Raw genomic sequence first — 15,981 nt, 5'->3', positions numbered from 1 at the left:
TAGGAGAGGGGGGAGGTCCATTGTTCTGCTTTGTTTGACATCCTACATCTGATACTTCTTTGCATTGTTTCTAATTTTGTCATTCCTTTTCACAGTTTACAAGAAGTCTCATGCTATTTCAGTGCATTGTTTTACTCCGTGTCATCCACCCTTCAGTCTCAGCGAGAAAAATGGGTGAAAAGCGAAAGCAGAATGAATACATAAGTAAATGTTTTTAAAGGAACTTGGAAGTGGTGAGAGCAGGAAGAAGAAAAGTCGGTTTTATACCACACTTTTCACTACTCAAGAGTGTCTTGGAGCGGCTTATAATCTCCTTTCCCTTCCCCTCCCCGCAACAGACACCCTGTGAGGTAAATGGGGCTGAGCGAGTTCTTTCAAGAACAGCTCTAGAAAACAACTCTGAGAGAACAGTGATTGGCTTAAGGTCACCCAGCTGGCTGCATGTGATGGAAAAAGAAGATGATATTGGATTTAAACTCCAATTCTCAGAGTCTCAGAGCAGCTCACAATCTCCTTTATCTTCCTCCCCCACAACAGACACCCTGTGAGGTGGGTGGGGCTGACAGATCTCTGAGAGAACTTGTGGCTGACCCAAGGCCATTCCAGCAGCTGCAAGCAGAGGAGTGGGGAATCAAACGCGGTTCTCCCAGATAAGAGTCCGTGCACTTAACCACCACACCAAACTGGCTCTCAAGGGTGGGGAATCAAACCCAGTTCTCCAGATCAGAGTCCGCCGCTCTTAACCACTACACCAAACGGGCTCTCTGCACCAAACAGAATGAGAACACAGGACACAAGAGGAGTTTTTCAGAGCTGCAATGGCTACTTACTGTTCTTCCCAGACGACTGCTGCGGAGAACAGGTCTCCTCCTATACCGCCGCATTCTTCCGATATGTTAACTCCCAGCAACCCCTGCTGGCCGGCTTCTTCCCAGAGTTCTCTGCTCACCTGCCCTTCCTTTTCCCATCTGCAGAGAAAACCATATTATGAAAAGGCAATGCCCAGGGGTGGAATTCTAGCAGGAGCTCGTTTGCATATTAGGCCACACACCCCTGATGTAGCCAATCCTCCAACGGCTTACAAAAAAGAGCCTTGTAAACCCTTGGAGGATTGGCTACATCGGGGTGCGTGGCCTAATATGCAAAGCAGCTCCTGCTAGAATTCCACCCCGGCGATGCCATCTTTTGACAGTCTGCATAGCTCCTTTTTGATCATTTATTCAGTAAGGACACAAGTTTAAGAGCTTGAAATAACAGACCACGGAGCCCAAGGTTATTGACTCCGGATTAGGATATTCCAAGATTTGGGGTTAGAAACTGGAGAGGAAGGACCTGAGCAGGGTATAGTGCTACAGAGTTTTATTTATTTTATTTTATTTATATCCCACCCTCCCCGCCAAAGGCAGGCTCAGGGCGGCTCACAGGTTAGGGCCAAACAATGACTGAACAAATAAAACAGCAATAAAACATAAGACATAAAAACAATCGTTAAAACATCAGTATCAGTAGATGCTAGAAGAAGAAGATATTGGATTTATATCCCGTCCTCCACTCCGAAAAGTGTCAGAGTGGCTCACCATCTCCTTTACCTTCCTCCCCCACAATAGACACCCTGTGAGGTGGGTGGGGCTGGAGAGGGCTCTCCCAGCAGCTGCCCTTTCAAGGACAACCTCTGCCAGAGCTATAGCTGACCCAAGGCCATTCCAGCAGCTGCAAGTGGAGGAGTGGGGAATCAAACCCGGTTCTCCCAGATAAGAGTCCGCACACTTCACCACTACACCAAACTGGCTCTCCAAACTGGCGAGTGCAATAGTTCATACAAACAATTTAAATTTCAGTAATAGCAGGTAAATAGTTGGTCGGAAACAGATGTTCCAGTGTGGTAAGAGAAATCCAGAGTTATGGGCCTAATCCGTTGCTACAGATCTTGCCGTTATGGGAAAGCGTGGTGAAAGAGTGCCGTTTTACGGGCCCTGCGGAACTGTGAGAGCTCTCGCAGGGCCCTAACCTCCTCCGGCAACTCATTCTACCAGTGAGGGGCAGCGACGGAAAAGGCCCTGGCTCTAGTTGACTTGACCCTGGCTTCTCTGACGCTGGGAACTGTCAACAGGTTTTGAGATCTATTCACCCTCCAAAGCAGCCATTTTCTCTAGGGAAACTGATCCTTGTAGTCTGGTGATCAGTAGTAATTCTGGCAGATCTCCAGGCACCCCCTGGAAGCTGGCAACCCTAGCCCAATGGGTAGAAGAGGTGTTGCTCTCAGCTTAAGAGCTCCTCCTAGTGGCAACATTATCGAAAGAGCCGTACTCTGCCGTTTGCGTTTTGCATCCTGTCCTCTAGAACAGGCTACAAATTCTTTTAAAAAATGTTAACCGGGAAGAAGAAGAAGAAATTGGATTTATATCCTGCCATTCACTCAGGGTCTCAGTGCCACCGCAATCTCCTTTACCTCCCTGCCACAACAACCACCACCACCCTGTGAGCAGTGTTCTCTCTAAGCTGAGTTAGCATGAGCTAGCTCACAAATTTTTAGCCTCTGGCGTGCACATTTTTGTCTTAGCTCAGGAAGGAGGACCCGAAAGCACACTCATTTATGCAGCAGCTCACAACTTTCATGCCAGGAGCTCACAAAGCAGAATTTTTGCTCATAAGACTCCACAGCTTAGAGGGAACATTACCTGTGAGGTAGGTGGGGCTGAGAGAGCTCTCACAGAAGCCGCCCTTTCAAGGACAACTGCTGTGAGAGCTAGTAGACTGTTGCACTAGATCAGGGGTGTCAAACATGCATCTTGGCAGCCGAGTCAGGCCCCCAGAGGGCTCCTATCAGGCCCCCGAGCACCTGGCTCTCATCTGCTTCCTTCTCCCTTTTTTGCTTTCTTCTGCATCACAACTTGCTTTGCCAGGCTTGCTCAATCGCACAGGAGCTACAGAGCAAAGTTCCTCCCTTGGGGAGGAAGTGGGGGAAGGAGTGCTAGCTTTGCCAGGCTCTCTCAATTGCACAGCAGAGCTACTGAGCCAAGCCTCTCTTCCTTCTGTTGGCTGAGGCTCGGCAAGCCAATGAGGTGGATTAGGCTGAGGGTGTGTGTTTGTCTGTCCTCTTTATAAAGTTTATATCTCCCTGACCTGGCATTACTCATGACACCCATGGCCTGGCCCAACAAGGCCAAGATCCGGACCTCACAGCAAATTAGTTCGACGCCCCATCACTAGATTGTGCTATAAAGCCCCTTGGCGGGAAACAGAAATAGGAAATAACCAGAGGCCAGGAAATAGGTGGGCAGGAACTGCTGCGCAGATGCTGTGTTCTACTCTGGAGCTGTAGCAGCAACGACAGCTCCTCAGAGGATCATCCCATCCATTTAAAAATATATATATATTTTTAGTGAAACAGTGTTCTGATACAGTGATACGCCACACATTCACTTACTCTGCGTGATACGGAGCCACGGCCTCCTGGAAGAACCTTCGGACGCTTTGCCGGAAGATGTCGTGGTCCGTAGAGAAGATCCTCCGTGTTCCTATGTCCATTAACGTTTTGGAGGAGGAGGTTTCCAGGCGTGCCGCGTCATGATTTTCGGTGTGGAGGTACCTTAACAAAAGAGAAGGAAATACTTACGGAGCTTGTCGGGAAAAAATACATCCTACTTTCTCCTTATAACCATGCTTATCCCAGCAAAGCTATTGCTGCCTTCTTATTTTTATTTGGATTTTGTTTGGGGCTGTTGTGACTTGCATTTCGGTCCCTGAATTTCCAACACAGTGTGACTTGGGGACTGGGGGGAGGAGCCTCAGCCAATGGAGAAAATAGAGGTTTTGCTCTGTAGCTCCTGAGCAACTGAGCAACCACGGGTCACCTGACTGTAAGGGACTAATGCAATCTGCCTATGACGATCAGTAGCTGGAAGTTTAACTGGTCAGGATTGGACTTGACCAAGAAGAGGGCTGTTCCAGGGAATGTATATAATAGGGGACCCAAACCCGCCATGTTGTCTTGTGGTGTACTCGTCAATAAAGTATGTTGTATTCTAAACGTCTCTAAGCCCAGTACATTACAGGGGCTCTGGTCCCTTGAGAAGAAGAAGACTGCCGATTTATACCCCGCCCTTCTCTCTGAATCAGAGACTCAGAGCGGCTCACAATCTCCTTTATCTTCTTCCCCCACAACAGACACCCTGTGAGGTGGGTGGAGCTGAGAGGGCTCTCACAGCAGCTGCCCTTTCAAGGACGGAGCCTCAGAGAGGCTCACAATCTCCTATATCTTCTCCCCCCACACAAAAGACACCCTGTGAGGTGGGTGGGGCTGAGAGGGCTCTCACAGTAGCTGCCCTTTCAAGGACGGAGCCTCAGAGTGGCTCACAATCTCCTGTATCTTCTCCCCCCACAACAGACACCCTGTGAGGTGGGTGCGGCTGAGAGGGCTCTCACAGCAGCTGCCCTTTCAAGGACAGAGCCTCAGAGCGGCTCACAATCTCCTATATCTTCTCCCCCCAAAAAAGACACCCTGTGAGGTGGGTGGGGCTGAGAGGGCTCTCACAGCAGCTGCCCTTTCAAGGACAACCTCTGCCAGAGCTATGGCTGACCCAAGGCCATTCCAGCAGCTGCAAGTGGAGGAGTGGGGGAATCAAACCCGGTTCTCCCAGGTAAGAGCCTGCACATTTAACCACTACACCAAACTGGCTCTCCCAAACTCTCCACCGGCCATGAAATTTGATAAAATTGATTTCAATGGAAAGCTGCTAGGGATTAAGATGTCATGCTGTGGTTTGATCAATGTAACTGGGGGAACGCTGTGAACTAGGGGGAAACGTTTGGTGGATTCCCACTGCTGATGGGAGTTGCTACTCACTGCTTATGCGGCATTTGTAAGTTAAAATCCAGTGAAATAATGCAAAATATGCAGCCGGCCTTTGAGAGACCAGTATGCTTTATTTTAATGGGGCTTATTGTAAGGTTTTTTAAAATCCAAGTCAAGTCTCAGCAAGAAAGGTGGCATTTAAACACAGTAAGGCCCTGTTCACACAGCGTGTCGAGTCCATGTTAAACTGACCCGGTTCTGTTCCGAATATCTTTGTTCCAGATATTATCGATCAGACTGCCATACTGCAATTCGAATCACTCCGCGGTGAAAACGTCTTCTGACGTCCACACAACAGCACCATGCAGTTCTTCCCCCTCCATTATTACGTGCATGCGTGCATTGTGCACATTATGTGAATAAGCGCAAAGGTTAAAACATTATGTGGTTATGCGGTTATGCGCATATAGCTAAGTAGTAAAAAAAGACTGTGACCGTAAACCGGATGTCTGAGGCTCCTTTTGCTCTCGGACAGTCTTCAGACATCCCGAGGTTGGTTAATATCGCAGCAGAACTATCTAGACGGATAAAACTACGAAGTGAAACCAGAGAACTCAAAAAACACCACAAAGGAGCAGGTAACAAAATAATCCGGTTTAGAGAAGGATTGGGGGGAGGGCGGCTACCACAAGTTAATACTGGGAGGCAGATGTTGCTGTTTTGTGTGGAGAGCCAGTTTAGTGTAGTGGTTAAGTGTGCGAACTCTTATCTGGGAGAACCGGGTTTGATTCCCCACTCCTCCACTTGCACCTGCTAGCATGGCCTTGGGTCAGCCATAGCTCTGGCAGATGTTGTCCTTGAAAGGGCAGCTGCTGTGAGAGCCCTCTCAGCCCCACCCACTTCACAGGGTGTCTGTTGTGGGGGAGGAAGGTAAAGGACATTGTGAGCCACTCTGAGCCTCTGTCCTTGAAAGGGCAGCTTCTGGGGGAGCTCTCTCAGCCCCACCCAACTCACAGGGTGTCTGTTGTGGGCGGGGGGGAAGGTAAAGGAGATTGTGAGCCGCTCTGAGACTCTTCGGAGTGGAGGGCAGGATATAAATCCAATATCTTCATCGTCTTCTTCTTCTTCTGTCTAAGCAGCCACTTTAAATCCGGAAGGGGCTCAATGTAATAAATAAAACTGTACAGTTAGTTAAGATACTTTTTGTATTGTATTCTTGTTTTATATCATTGCTAGCTGCCCTGAACACACTTTATGAAAAAAAGTATTTAACATATGGAATTCATTGTCTTGTGAGAAAGGGAGAAAAGTCCTTCTTTCTCTGCCTTCTCTATCCCATGCATGACCTCGTAAACCTCGATCATATCGTATCAGCGCTGTGGATCTGAGGGCTTCCACGCTTACTGCAAAAGTGGCAGAGAAAGGGCCGGCAGGTCCTGGCTGCCGGTAGGGTTGCAAAATCGCGGTTGGGAAACTCCTGGAGATTTGGGGATGGGGTCTGGGGAAGATAAGGACCTCAGTGGGGTGTGGTGCCATAGAATCCAAAACATCCATTTTCTTCAGGGGAAGTGGTCTCAGTTGCCTGGCGATGAGTTGGCATTCCAGGCAGTGGCGGATTGGCTAGAGCAGGGGCGTCGAACTCATTTCTGATGAGGGCCGGATCTGACATAAATGAGACCTTGAGGGGCCGGGCCATGTCGGGTCGGGCCATGTGTGCACCTACTTAAGATTAGGGAGCAGAGATATACATAAATTTTATAAAGAACACAGACAAACAGAAATATATATATATATATATATATATATATATATATATATATATATATATATATATGCCCAGTTCCCTGGATCCCATGGGAGAAATAGAAAGAAAGCATCCTTAAGACCAACGAATGGTAATGCTTTATGCATGTTTTAAGTTTATATATGTATGTTATATGTTTTAAGCATGTTTTATTCTAAGGGGGTTTTTTTAGAAAAAAAATTAAGCATTTTTGTCTGTGTCCTTTAAAAAGCTTATATCTCTGCAACCTGATCTTAAATAGGTGCACACATAGTCCGGCAAGGTCTCATTTATGTCAGACCTGGCCCTCATAACAAATGAGTTTGACACCCCCGAGATTCTACCATTTCAAAGCAAACCACAGAAGTTAAAAGCAAAGTTAAGCAGGAGCCCAGAAGCACCTTAAACATTTGCAATAACTAGCAAAATTTATTCCAACAGAGCAGGGGTAGAGTTCTAGCAGAAGCTCCTTTGCATATTAAGCCACACACACCCCTGAAGTAGCCAATCCTCCAAGAGCTTACAAGGCTCTTTTTTGTAAGTTCTCGGAGGATTGGCTGCATCAGGGGTGTGTGGCCTAATATGCAAAGGAGCTTCTGCTAGAATTCCACCTCTGCAACAGAGGCTTTTGCGAGATGCACTGGAGAGACCTCTGGCTTCACTAAAGATTATGCTGAAATATCTTCAAAATAGATCCAGGTTGGCGGCCGTGTTGGTCTGAAGCAACAGCAGGAGACCCGTAGCACGTTGAAGACAAAACAAAGTTTTACTGAGAATGTCAGCTTTTGTGAGCATGCACGTTCGGTCAGTTTAATTTCATTGTCTGACAAAGTTTGCATGCACACAAAAGCTTACTTTCTGAATAAAACTTTCTTTGTCTTAACATAAGAGAAGCCATGTTGGATCAGGCCAATGGCCCATTCAGTCCAACACTCTGTGTCACACAGTAGCCAAAAAACCCCAAGTGCCATCAGGAGGTCCACCAGTGGGGCTAGAAGCCCTCCCACTGCGCCCCCCCAAGCACTCAGAATACAGAGCATCACTTGCCCCAGACAGAGAGTTCCAACAATAAGCTGTGGCTAACAGCCCCGTGGCGCAGAGTGGTAAAGCTGCAGTACTGCAGTCCGAACTCTCTGCTCACGACCTGAGTTCGATCCCGGTGGAAGCTGGGTTCAGGTAGCTGGCTCAAGGTTGACTCAGCCTTCCATCCTTCTGAGGTCGGTCAAATGAGTCCCCAGCTTGCTGGGGATAAAGTATAGATGACTGGGGAAGGCAAACCACCCCGTAAAAAGTCTGCTGTGAAAATGTCGTGATGCGACGTCACCCCAGAGTCATTAATGACTGGTGCTTGCACAGGGGACTACCTTTTTTTTTTTAATAGCCACTGATGGACCTCTGCTCCAGATGTTTATCCCATCCCCTCTTGAAGCTGGCTATGCTTGTAGCCGTCACCACCTCCTGTGGCAGTGAATTCCACATGTTAATTACCCTCTGCGTGAAGAAGTACTTTTTAAAATCTGTTCTAACCTGACTGCTCAGCAATTTCATTGAGCGCCCACGAGTTCTTGTATTGTGAGAAAGGGAGAAAAGGGCTTGTTTCTCTGCCTTCTCTAAAGCTGTTACTGGACTCCTTTGTTCTATCTTTAAAACGTCACTGGAAACCACGGAATCTTGGTGCCAACAGAGTGACACGGCTACCCTTCGGGATTCCTTTTCCCAGGTAGTCCAGCACTTGAAGGCTGGGCTACCTTTCAGACCTTTGCCCAGCCTCTCAGTGGCAAACCTGCCAAGTCAGCACCTGACAGCCACAGTCGAAGATTGCTTCAGTTACAAGCTCTGTCACGTCACAGCAAAAGGCTCGCCCACGTTGGAACGAGGGAAAAGTTCACCACCTCTGATGAAACAAGTGGAAGATCCAGTTGGAAGGTCAGGGTGGAACACCCATTTTGCTTCCCTGAAGTTCTTTGGCGTCTAGCTCTGCTATCCTGGCTTTTGCTCTCTCTTTAAGCGTGAGAACAGAAGAAGAGTTTTTCTGGGTCAGACCAGTGGTCCATCTAGTCCAGCCTCCTGTCTCACACAGAAACCAACCGGTTCCTCTAGCGTGGAGGTCTCCAACCCTCAGACCGGTAAAGGCCCGTAGCCTGTTAGCAACCGGTCTGAGAGTTGTATAATTATTTCATTATATATTACAATGTAATAAGAAGATGACAACAACAACAACATTGGATTTATATCCTCCAAATTTCAGACTCTCAGAGTGGCTCACAATCTCCTTTACGTTCCTCTCCCACAACAGACACCCTGCAGGGTAGGTGGGGCTGAGAGAACTCTCTGGAAGCTGCCCTTTCAAGGACAACCTCTGCCAGAGCTATGGCTGACCCAAGGCCACTCCAGCAGCTGCAAGTGGAGGAGTGGGGAATCAAACCCCGTTCTCCTAGATAAGAGTCCACACACTTAACCACCACCCCAGACTAACAGAAACAAAGTGCACAACTGTACCATCCCAAAACCATCGGCCATCCCCTCCATGAATAAATTGTCTTCCACAAAACTGGTCCCTGGTGCTAAAAAGGTTGGGGAGGACCGCTGCTCTAGAGGGTCAACAACAGGGCAAAGAGACTGAGGCCTTCCTCAGAACAGAAGAGTCTGGCTGGATCAGTTTCAACTCCTGGAGATCTCCAGGCCCCATCGGGCGGTTGGCATCCACAGCCATCATGCCACCGTTCAAGCCCCTGAGGAAACTCACACCGTCTATTGGGACAATGCCGAATCCATCTGTAAGCCTGGGCACAGGGCAGCAGCAAAGCGGGCGCGATTTTCCTCCCACCCACCCCCAAAAAGTTTGTTGGGGTCCTGCCCAGCGTTCCCTCTAAGCTGCAGAGTCTTCTGAACAAAAATTCTACTTTGTGAGCTCTGTCCTGGCCTTAAAGCTGCGAGCTGCTGCATCCATCATTGTGCTCTGGGGCCACTTTTCCTGAGCGAAGAGAAAAAGGTGTGAGCTGGAGGCTAAAAAAATCCGTGAGCTCGCTCACACTAACTCAGCTTAGAGGGAACACTGGCCCTGCCATTTTCCTCTAGGGGGAAAGCCTGCCCGCTCTGCCAGAAGAAGAGGAGGGGAGTGGCACCCCCTCCCCCAAATTGGCAGCTGCCCAGCTTCAAGCTCGGGATCATTTGCTAAGGCACCCCAACTTCCAAGAATGCTCCCCCCCCCCCGGCTTGGCCACCTCCCCTCTTTTCCTGCGCTCCAGTCGCGCAAAGTCAGCTGGAGACCTTTGCAAACCTCCGCTTTTGCAAAGAGGGAGAGCGCGCCTTTTACGCACACCCCCCCCCCCGCCTCTGGAGAGTCACCCACCTGCCCGGGGGCGCCCTTTGGCCACCGAGCCCGGCCAGCCCCCGGAGAGCCCGGCTCGCCAGCAGCCGCCAAGAAGCCATGCCGGGCCCGGGAAGCCGAAAAAAAGAAAACCAGGCTCGCGCCTGGCGCCCCCTGGCGTCCTCGAGAACCCAGGGCAGGGGAGGGCGCACAGGCCAGGCTGTTTTGGGGAGGGGTGTGTGCGTGCGTCCAAGGCAGCCTGGCGGCGGGGGAGGAGGAGGCAGGATGTTCTGCTGGAGCATGTTTGCAATGCAAGAATCTGGGGTTCCCAACCTCCAGGTGGGACCTGGGATCGCCTGGAATTGCAACTGATATCCAGACTTCTTCTTCTTGTTGTTGTTGTAGAATCATACTGCTCCGCCCCCAATCAGGGTTCCCACTAAGCTGTAGAACAAAATAGGAGTCAAGTGGCGCCTTTAAGACCAACTTAGCTTTATTTAACAAAGCGGGAGTCAAGTGGCGCCTTTAAGACCAGCTTAGTTTTATTTAACAAAGCGGGAGTCAAGTGTCACCTTTAAGACCAACCAATTTTTATTTAGAACGTAAGCTTTCTTGTGTTCTAAATAAAAATTGGCTGGTCTTAAAGGTGCCACTTGACTCCTGCTTTGTTCAACTGCTTCAGACCAACACGGCTGCCCGCTTAGTTTTATTTAGAACGTAAGCTTTCTTGTGCTCTCTAAGCACACTTCATCAGACGAGGAATCTGGTACAGTGAGCAAAGCTTACCTTCTAAACAAAACCAAGTTGGTCTTAAACCCTCTAAGCTGAGTTAGTGTGAGCTAACTCAGTTTTTGTAGCCTCTGGCTCACACTTTTTTTGTCTTAGCTCAGGAAAAATGACCTCGGAGCAAAATAATGTGTGCAGCAGCTCACAATTTTAGTGCTGGTAGCTCACAACTTTATTCCAGTAACTCACAAAGTGGAATTTTTGCTCACAAGACTCTGCAGCTTAGAGGGCACACTGCCCCCAATGTCTCCTGGCTTCACACCCAAGTGGAGACCAAAGCCAGCAAAAAGAAGCTGTGAAGAGTATTCACACGTGCACAGGAGACACGCAACAAACCCCAGGAGGAAGACTTCATCAGACAAAATTGAAATGGCAAGCAGCAGTTCTTAATATAAGCGGGCAGTGAGTTGGTATGTAGAATCATGGGAATGTTTTAGAGCAGGTATGTCAAACATGCAGTTCGGGGGCCAAATCAGGCCCCCAGAGGGCTTCTATCAGGCCCCCGAGCAACTGGCTGTCATCTGCTTCCTTCTCCCTGTGTCTTGCTTCTTTCTGCATAACAGTTTGCTTTGCAAGGCTTGCTCAATTGCACAGGAGCTAGAGCAAAACCTCTTTTTTCTCCATTGGCTGAGGCTCCTCCCTTGGGGAAGAACGGTGGAGGAATAGCTAGCTTTGCCAGGCTCTCTCAGTTCCACAGTGGAGCTACTGAGCCAAGCCTCTCTTCCTTTTATTGGCTGAGGCTCCTCCCCCTTCCCCAGTCCCCTGGGGAAGGAAGGAAAGCGCCAGAGCTTCTTTGCCCAGTTCCCTGGATCCCATGGGAGAAATACAAAGAAAGCATCTTTAAGACCAATGAGTGCTAACATTTTAAGCATGTTTTAAGTTTTTAAAAACATATATTTGTGTTTGTGTTCTTTATAAATTTGTATCTCTGCTACCTAATCTTAAATAGGTACACACATGGCCCAGCCGGACGTGGCCTGGCCCAACAAGGTCTCATGTCAGAGCTGGCCCTCCTAACGAATGAGTTTGACAGCCCTGTTTTAGAGCATATGAAAGATTACATTCGGAATAAAACTTAGTTGGTCTTAAAGGCGACACTTGTCTACCGCTTTGTTCTACTGCTTCAGACCAACAGGGCTGCCTTCTTGGATCCCTCTCAGCTGAGTTAGTGTGAGCCAGCTCACAGATTTTTAGCCTCCAGTTCACACCTTTTTGTCTTAGCTCAGGAAAAATGGTCCCAGAGGATACTTAATTTATGCAGCAGCTCACAACATTAATGTTAGTAGCTCACAAAGAATTTTTTCTGCTCACAAGACGCTGCAGCTTAGAGGGAACTTTGCTCCCCCCCACACACACTCAGACTTAAAAGGAGGGGAGGGGTTACAACGTGCCTGCTCAACTCTGGTGGAAAAAAACGCGCTGCTCCTTTAAGAAGTGATGGCGGAGGAAGGGGAGGGGGAGGAGACTGTCGGAGCGGGAGTAGCAGAGTGAGGGAGATGACTTGCCCGACACAGGGCTTCAGGAAAGAAAATCAGGCAGACACGTGCAACTAGTGCCAAAAGGTGTATTAACATATATACACGACAAGTGCTCTCTTGTGCAGTCTATACAATATCACCTCCACGGACGAAGTGCTTCGCCTAACCACCATCTCACAGGGAGAGACCTGTGTGATGCACACACAGATCATATATAGTCCAAGCAGCCAATCCTGGCCGTGCTGACTCAGCAGATTGCATCACTTGGCTTCTGCCGGCTCAAGCCGGTCTGCTGATCAGGTCACTGTGACCTAGCCTGGCAGCTAGATCACCAGCTGTCATACTGTAGCTGTCAGACTGGGTTTATGTAGATTCTTGCTCCAACACACCTCCTAATCTATTTAAACCCAGTGCACCAAAACACTTTACACAGTTTACATACATGTCCACCAGCAACATTACAGTTCATATTTACGTAGCTCGGAACCCTTTCCGGAATTCGTTCAGGAACTCATCATGATTGTAAAACACATCATCGTGTTCCTGTTCAGCCAGCTCTTTCAGACGCTTGGCTTCAGCCTCCTTCTCCCTTGCCTCGCACTCTGCCACCCAGGCTTTCCATTTCTTAGCCTTTTCTTTTAACATTTCCTCAAATCCGGGTGGGTCTGGATTGACAGTCAGAGTGACATAGGGACACTTGTACCTAGCGGGACGTTGGCCTTTGGTGGACCTGGCAGACACCCGTGGCCCTGCGCTTGGACCAGCTTTGTCTTCTTCGGGTTGCTCTGTTCCCACCTCCTGGGCTGGTTGCTCTGCCCCTGTAATTGGGTGTTGAACCTCCTGACTCTCACACTTTACCTCCAGTTCCTGCATTTGAGGCTCTGCCTCCTGACTCTGCTCGTCAGGCTCTGTGCCAGCATTCGGCTCACCTTCTCCAGCCCCGCTGGGTGCCACCTCCTGGGCTGGAGTTCTGGGCTGCGCTCCAACATCGTTATCGCTACTTGGCAGCAGGACAAATTGTTTCTGCAAGGAGTGCAACCTTGGCCAGCTGCTTTTTTCATTGAACTGGGCACTCTTACTAAGTGTTATCTTGCTTTTGCTATTGCAGAAACGATAACACCTGGCCCTTGGCTTGTAGCCCAGAAAAATTAGGCTCTCTGCCCGGACATCCCCCTCCCCGCTACTCGTGGAGTGGATGCCAACCCGAGCCCGTGACCCAAAGACTTTTAAAGAACTCAAATCTGGGGTCTTGTTCAACAGTAACCTGTAAGGCACATTTTTCACAGTATTACACCAAACCCTATTTTGCAAAAAAACAGCTGCATGTATGGTTTCTGCCCAATAGGTCATTGGCAGTTGTGCATCCTCTAACATGCAATACATCACATTCTGCAATACAGCCCCATGCCCATTTTCTCGGGGCGTTGCCGGGTTCGTCAGACGGTGGGCGATGCCCTTGTTCTCCAGCCAACGTTTCATCTGGTTAGATAAGAATTCCCCCCCTCTGTCGGTTTGTACAGCTAGGAGATTAACCCCTAATTGTCTCTCCACTGCTTTGACCCACTTGGTGAATGTCTTATACACCTCAGACTTATGCACCATGGTGAAAACCCACGCGTACCTCGTGTGGTCGTCGGTGGCCACCAAGCAGTATCTCCTCCCCGACAGACTCCTTGGCAATGGGCCAATAACGTCTAAATGGACTAGTTCCAGGGCTCGTGTGCTTTCCCTTGAGCTTTCTTTAGCAACAGCACACGCCTTGCTTTTGGTCTTCTTGCAGACCTGGCAATCCAAGTAACATTTGCAAGGATTTACTTTCAAACTAGGCACAAGCTCCAGGGTTTTCTTTAACGCCCTAAATCCGCAGTGCCCAAGTCTCCTATGGAGCAAATGTATACAATTATTGTGCACAGGCTCATTCGACACCTGAGCCACCTGGGCACAATCACTCTGGACCACATACAGTTTACCTTCCCTCTTTCCTGTCACAAGCAACTTTCCCCCACCTCCCAGGATTTTGCAGCAGGTTTTCTCAAATCTCACCTGGTATCCCTGGTCAAACAGTGTGCTAACACTCAACAGGTTAGACTGCAGTGAGGGTACATACAACACATTTTGCAACATACATTTCAGTGCAGGAAATTCCACATTGCCTGAGCAAACAGAATTGGCAGTGGTCCCATCAGCCAATCGCACATACTTATGCTCAGGACTGTCAATGTTTTTCAACAACTCCTTCTCGCAGCAGAGATGGCTCGTTGCCCCGGAGTCTAAAATCCAAGCAGACCCTGTGCTCTCTACTGCAGACGTGACCAGCCGGGTTGCTTCCTCACACGGGCTGGCGGTCCTCCGCTCTCGCCGCACACGCCCCCGCCTCTTCTCCCTCTCAGGGCAAGCTCGGAGCAGGTGCTGCGACGACCCGCATCCATAGCAGCGACGGACTGCAAACGCAGTCGGCTCCACTTCCTCCACCTTCGGACGCCTGCCAGCAGCAAAAGCTGGCTCATTCTTGGCTGTCTTCCCGGACACACCGATAACAGCACGCTGCCCGGCCGACACCCCCGGACAGCTCACGGCCGCAATTCTCTCTTGGAAGTCAAGCAGGTGGGCACAGACGTATTCCATGGTCAGGGTCGCTACGTCCACCGTCTCCAGAGAAGTTATCAGGGGAGTGTACTCAGGTGGCAACGACGACAGCAAAATGTACACTCTGTCGTCTGGAGCTACAGTCTTGCCTCTTGCCTCCAGCTCAACGAAACAGTCCGTTAGCCGTTTGATGTGATCTTTCACACACCCTCCAGCCGGCATAACGGTGCGGAACATCCTCCTTGTCAAGGCCATGAGGGAGCCAGCAGTGGTGCTAACATGCACCGCACTCAACGCGTCCCAGGCAGCCTTGGGAGTGTCCTTCCCTCGCACATAAACCAGCTGGTCATCTCCTATAGACAGCACTATGTTGGCCAGTGCCTTATCCGATAACACAGTCTCGGCAGGAGATAAGTCAGCAGGGGGGTTACTCACGAACAGCCATTGCCCTTCACGCTTGAGGTAGTGTTGCATTCTCAGGCTCCACACCGCGTAGTTGGCTGAGGTGAGCTTCTCAACGGCTACTCCAAGCTGTTGCTGAGCCATCGTGCCGACTCCTCCTCACGGCTGGCTGCCGACGTCCCTCTGGCTCTCAAACAGAGAACGGTGGTGCTTCTGTGTCCTTCACCGGCGTTCCTCGCCTCCGGCTCTTTCCAAACTCACAGTCAGCTCAACTCTCAACTCTCTCCTCCGCGCAGCGGAAGCGCCCTGGGCCCATAACCCTGTCGGAGCGGGAGTAGCAGAGTGAGGGAGATGACTTGCCCGACACAGGGCTTCAGGAAAGAAAATCAGGCAGACACGTGCAACTAGTGCCAAAAGGTGTATTAACATATATACACGACAAGTGCTCTCTTGTGCAGTCTATACAATATCACCTCCACGGACGAAGTGCTTCGCCTAACCACCATCTCACAGGGAGAGACCTGTGTGATGCACACACAGATCATATATAGTCCAAGCAGCCAATCCTGGCCGTGCTGACTCAGCAGATTGCATCACTTGGCTTCTGCCGGCTCAAGCCGGTCTGCTGATCAGGTCACTGTGACCTAGCCTGGCAGCTAGATCACCAGCTGTCATACTGTAGCTGTCAGACTGGGTTTATGTAGATTCTTGCTCCAACAGAGACGTCATGTGATATAAGCGTCCCCGGGTTTTTGCATTTTGCAATTTGTGTGCAGCGGGAGGGGGAGGGAGGTGGCAATGCTTACTTGCTTTAGTGGGGCTCGGTTCTACAGAAGGCCCG

At 49.6% G+C, this 15,981-nt stretch overlaps 1 protein-coding gene across 1 annotated transcript in view; it reads right to left on the bottom strand.

The window, feature by feature from the left end:
- Positions 1-10,080, bottom strand: part of ACADL (acyl-CoA dehydrogenase long chain) — a 31,864-nt gene extending 21,784 nt beyond the window's left edge. Inside the window, exons 1-3 of the mRNA XM_060257073.1 lie at positions 9,931-10,080; positions 3,428-3,589; positions 831-968 (exon numbers count right to left, since the gene is read on the bottom strand). Coding sequence (XP_060113056.1) covers positions 831-968; positions 3,428-3,589; positions 9,931-10,010 — 380 coding nt within the window. The 5' untranslated portion in view covers positions 10,011-10,080. The remainder of the gene's footprint in view (positions 1-830; positions 969-3,427; positions 3,590-9,930) is intronic.
- Positions 10,081-15,981: the final 5,901 nt, after the last annotated feature.

The sequence above is a fragment of the Heteronotia binoei genome, chromosome 16, assembly GCF_032191835.1.
Source record: "Heteronotia binoei isolate CCM8104 ecotype False Entrance Well chromosome 16, APGP_CSIRO_Hbin_v1, whole genome shotgun sequence".
NCBI lineage: Eukaryota > Metazoa > Chordata > Lepidosauria > Squamata > Gekkonidae > Heteronotia > Heteronotia binoei.
The sequence above is the reverse complement of the archived record's forward strand: the minus strand, read 5'-3'. Positions and strand labels throughout refer to the sequence as shown.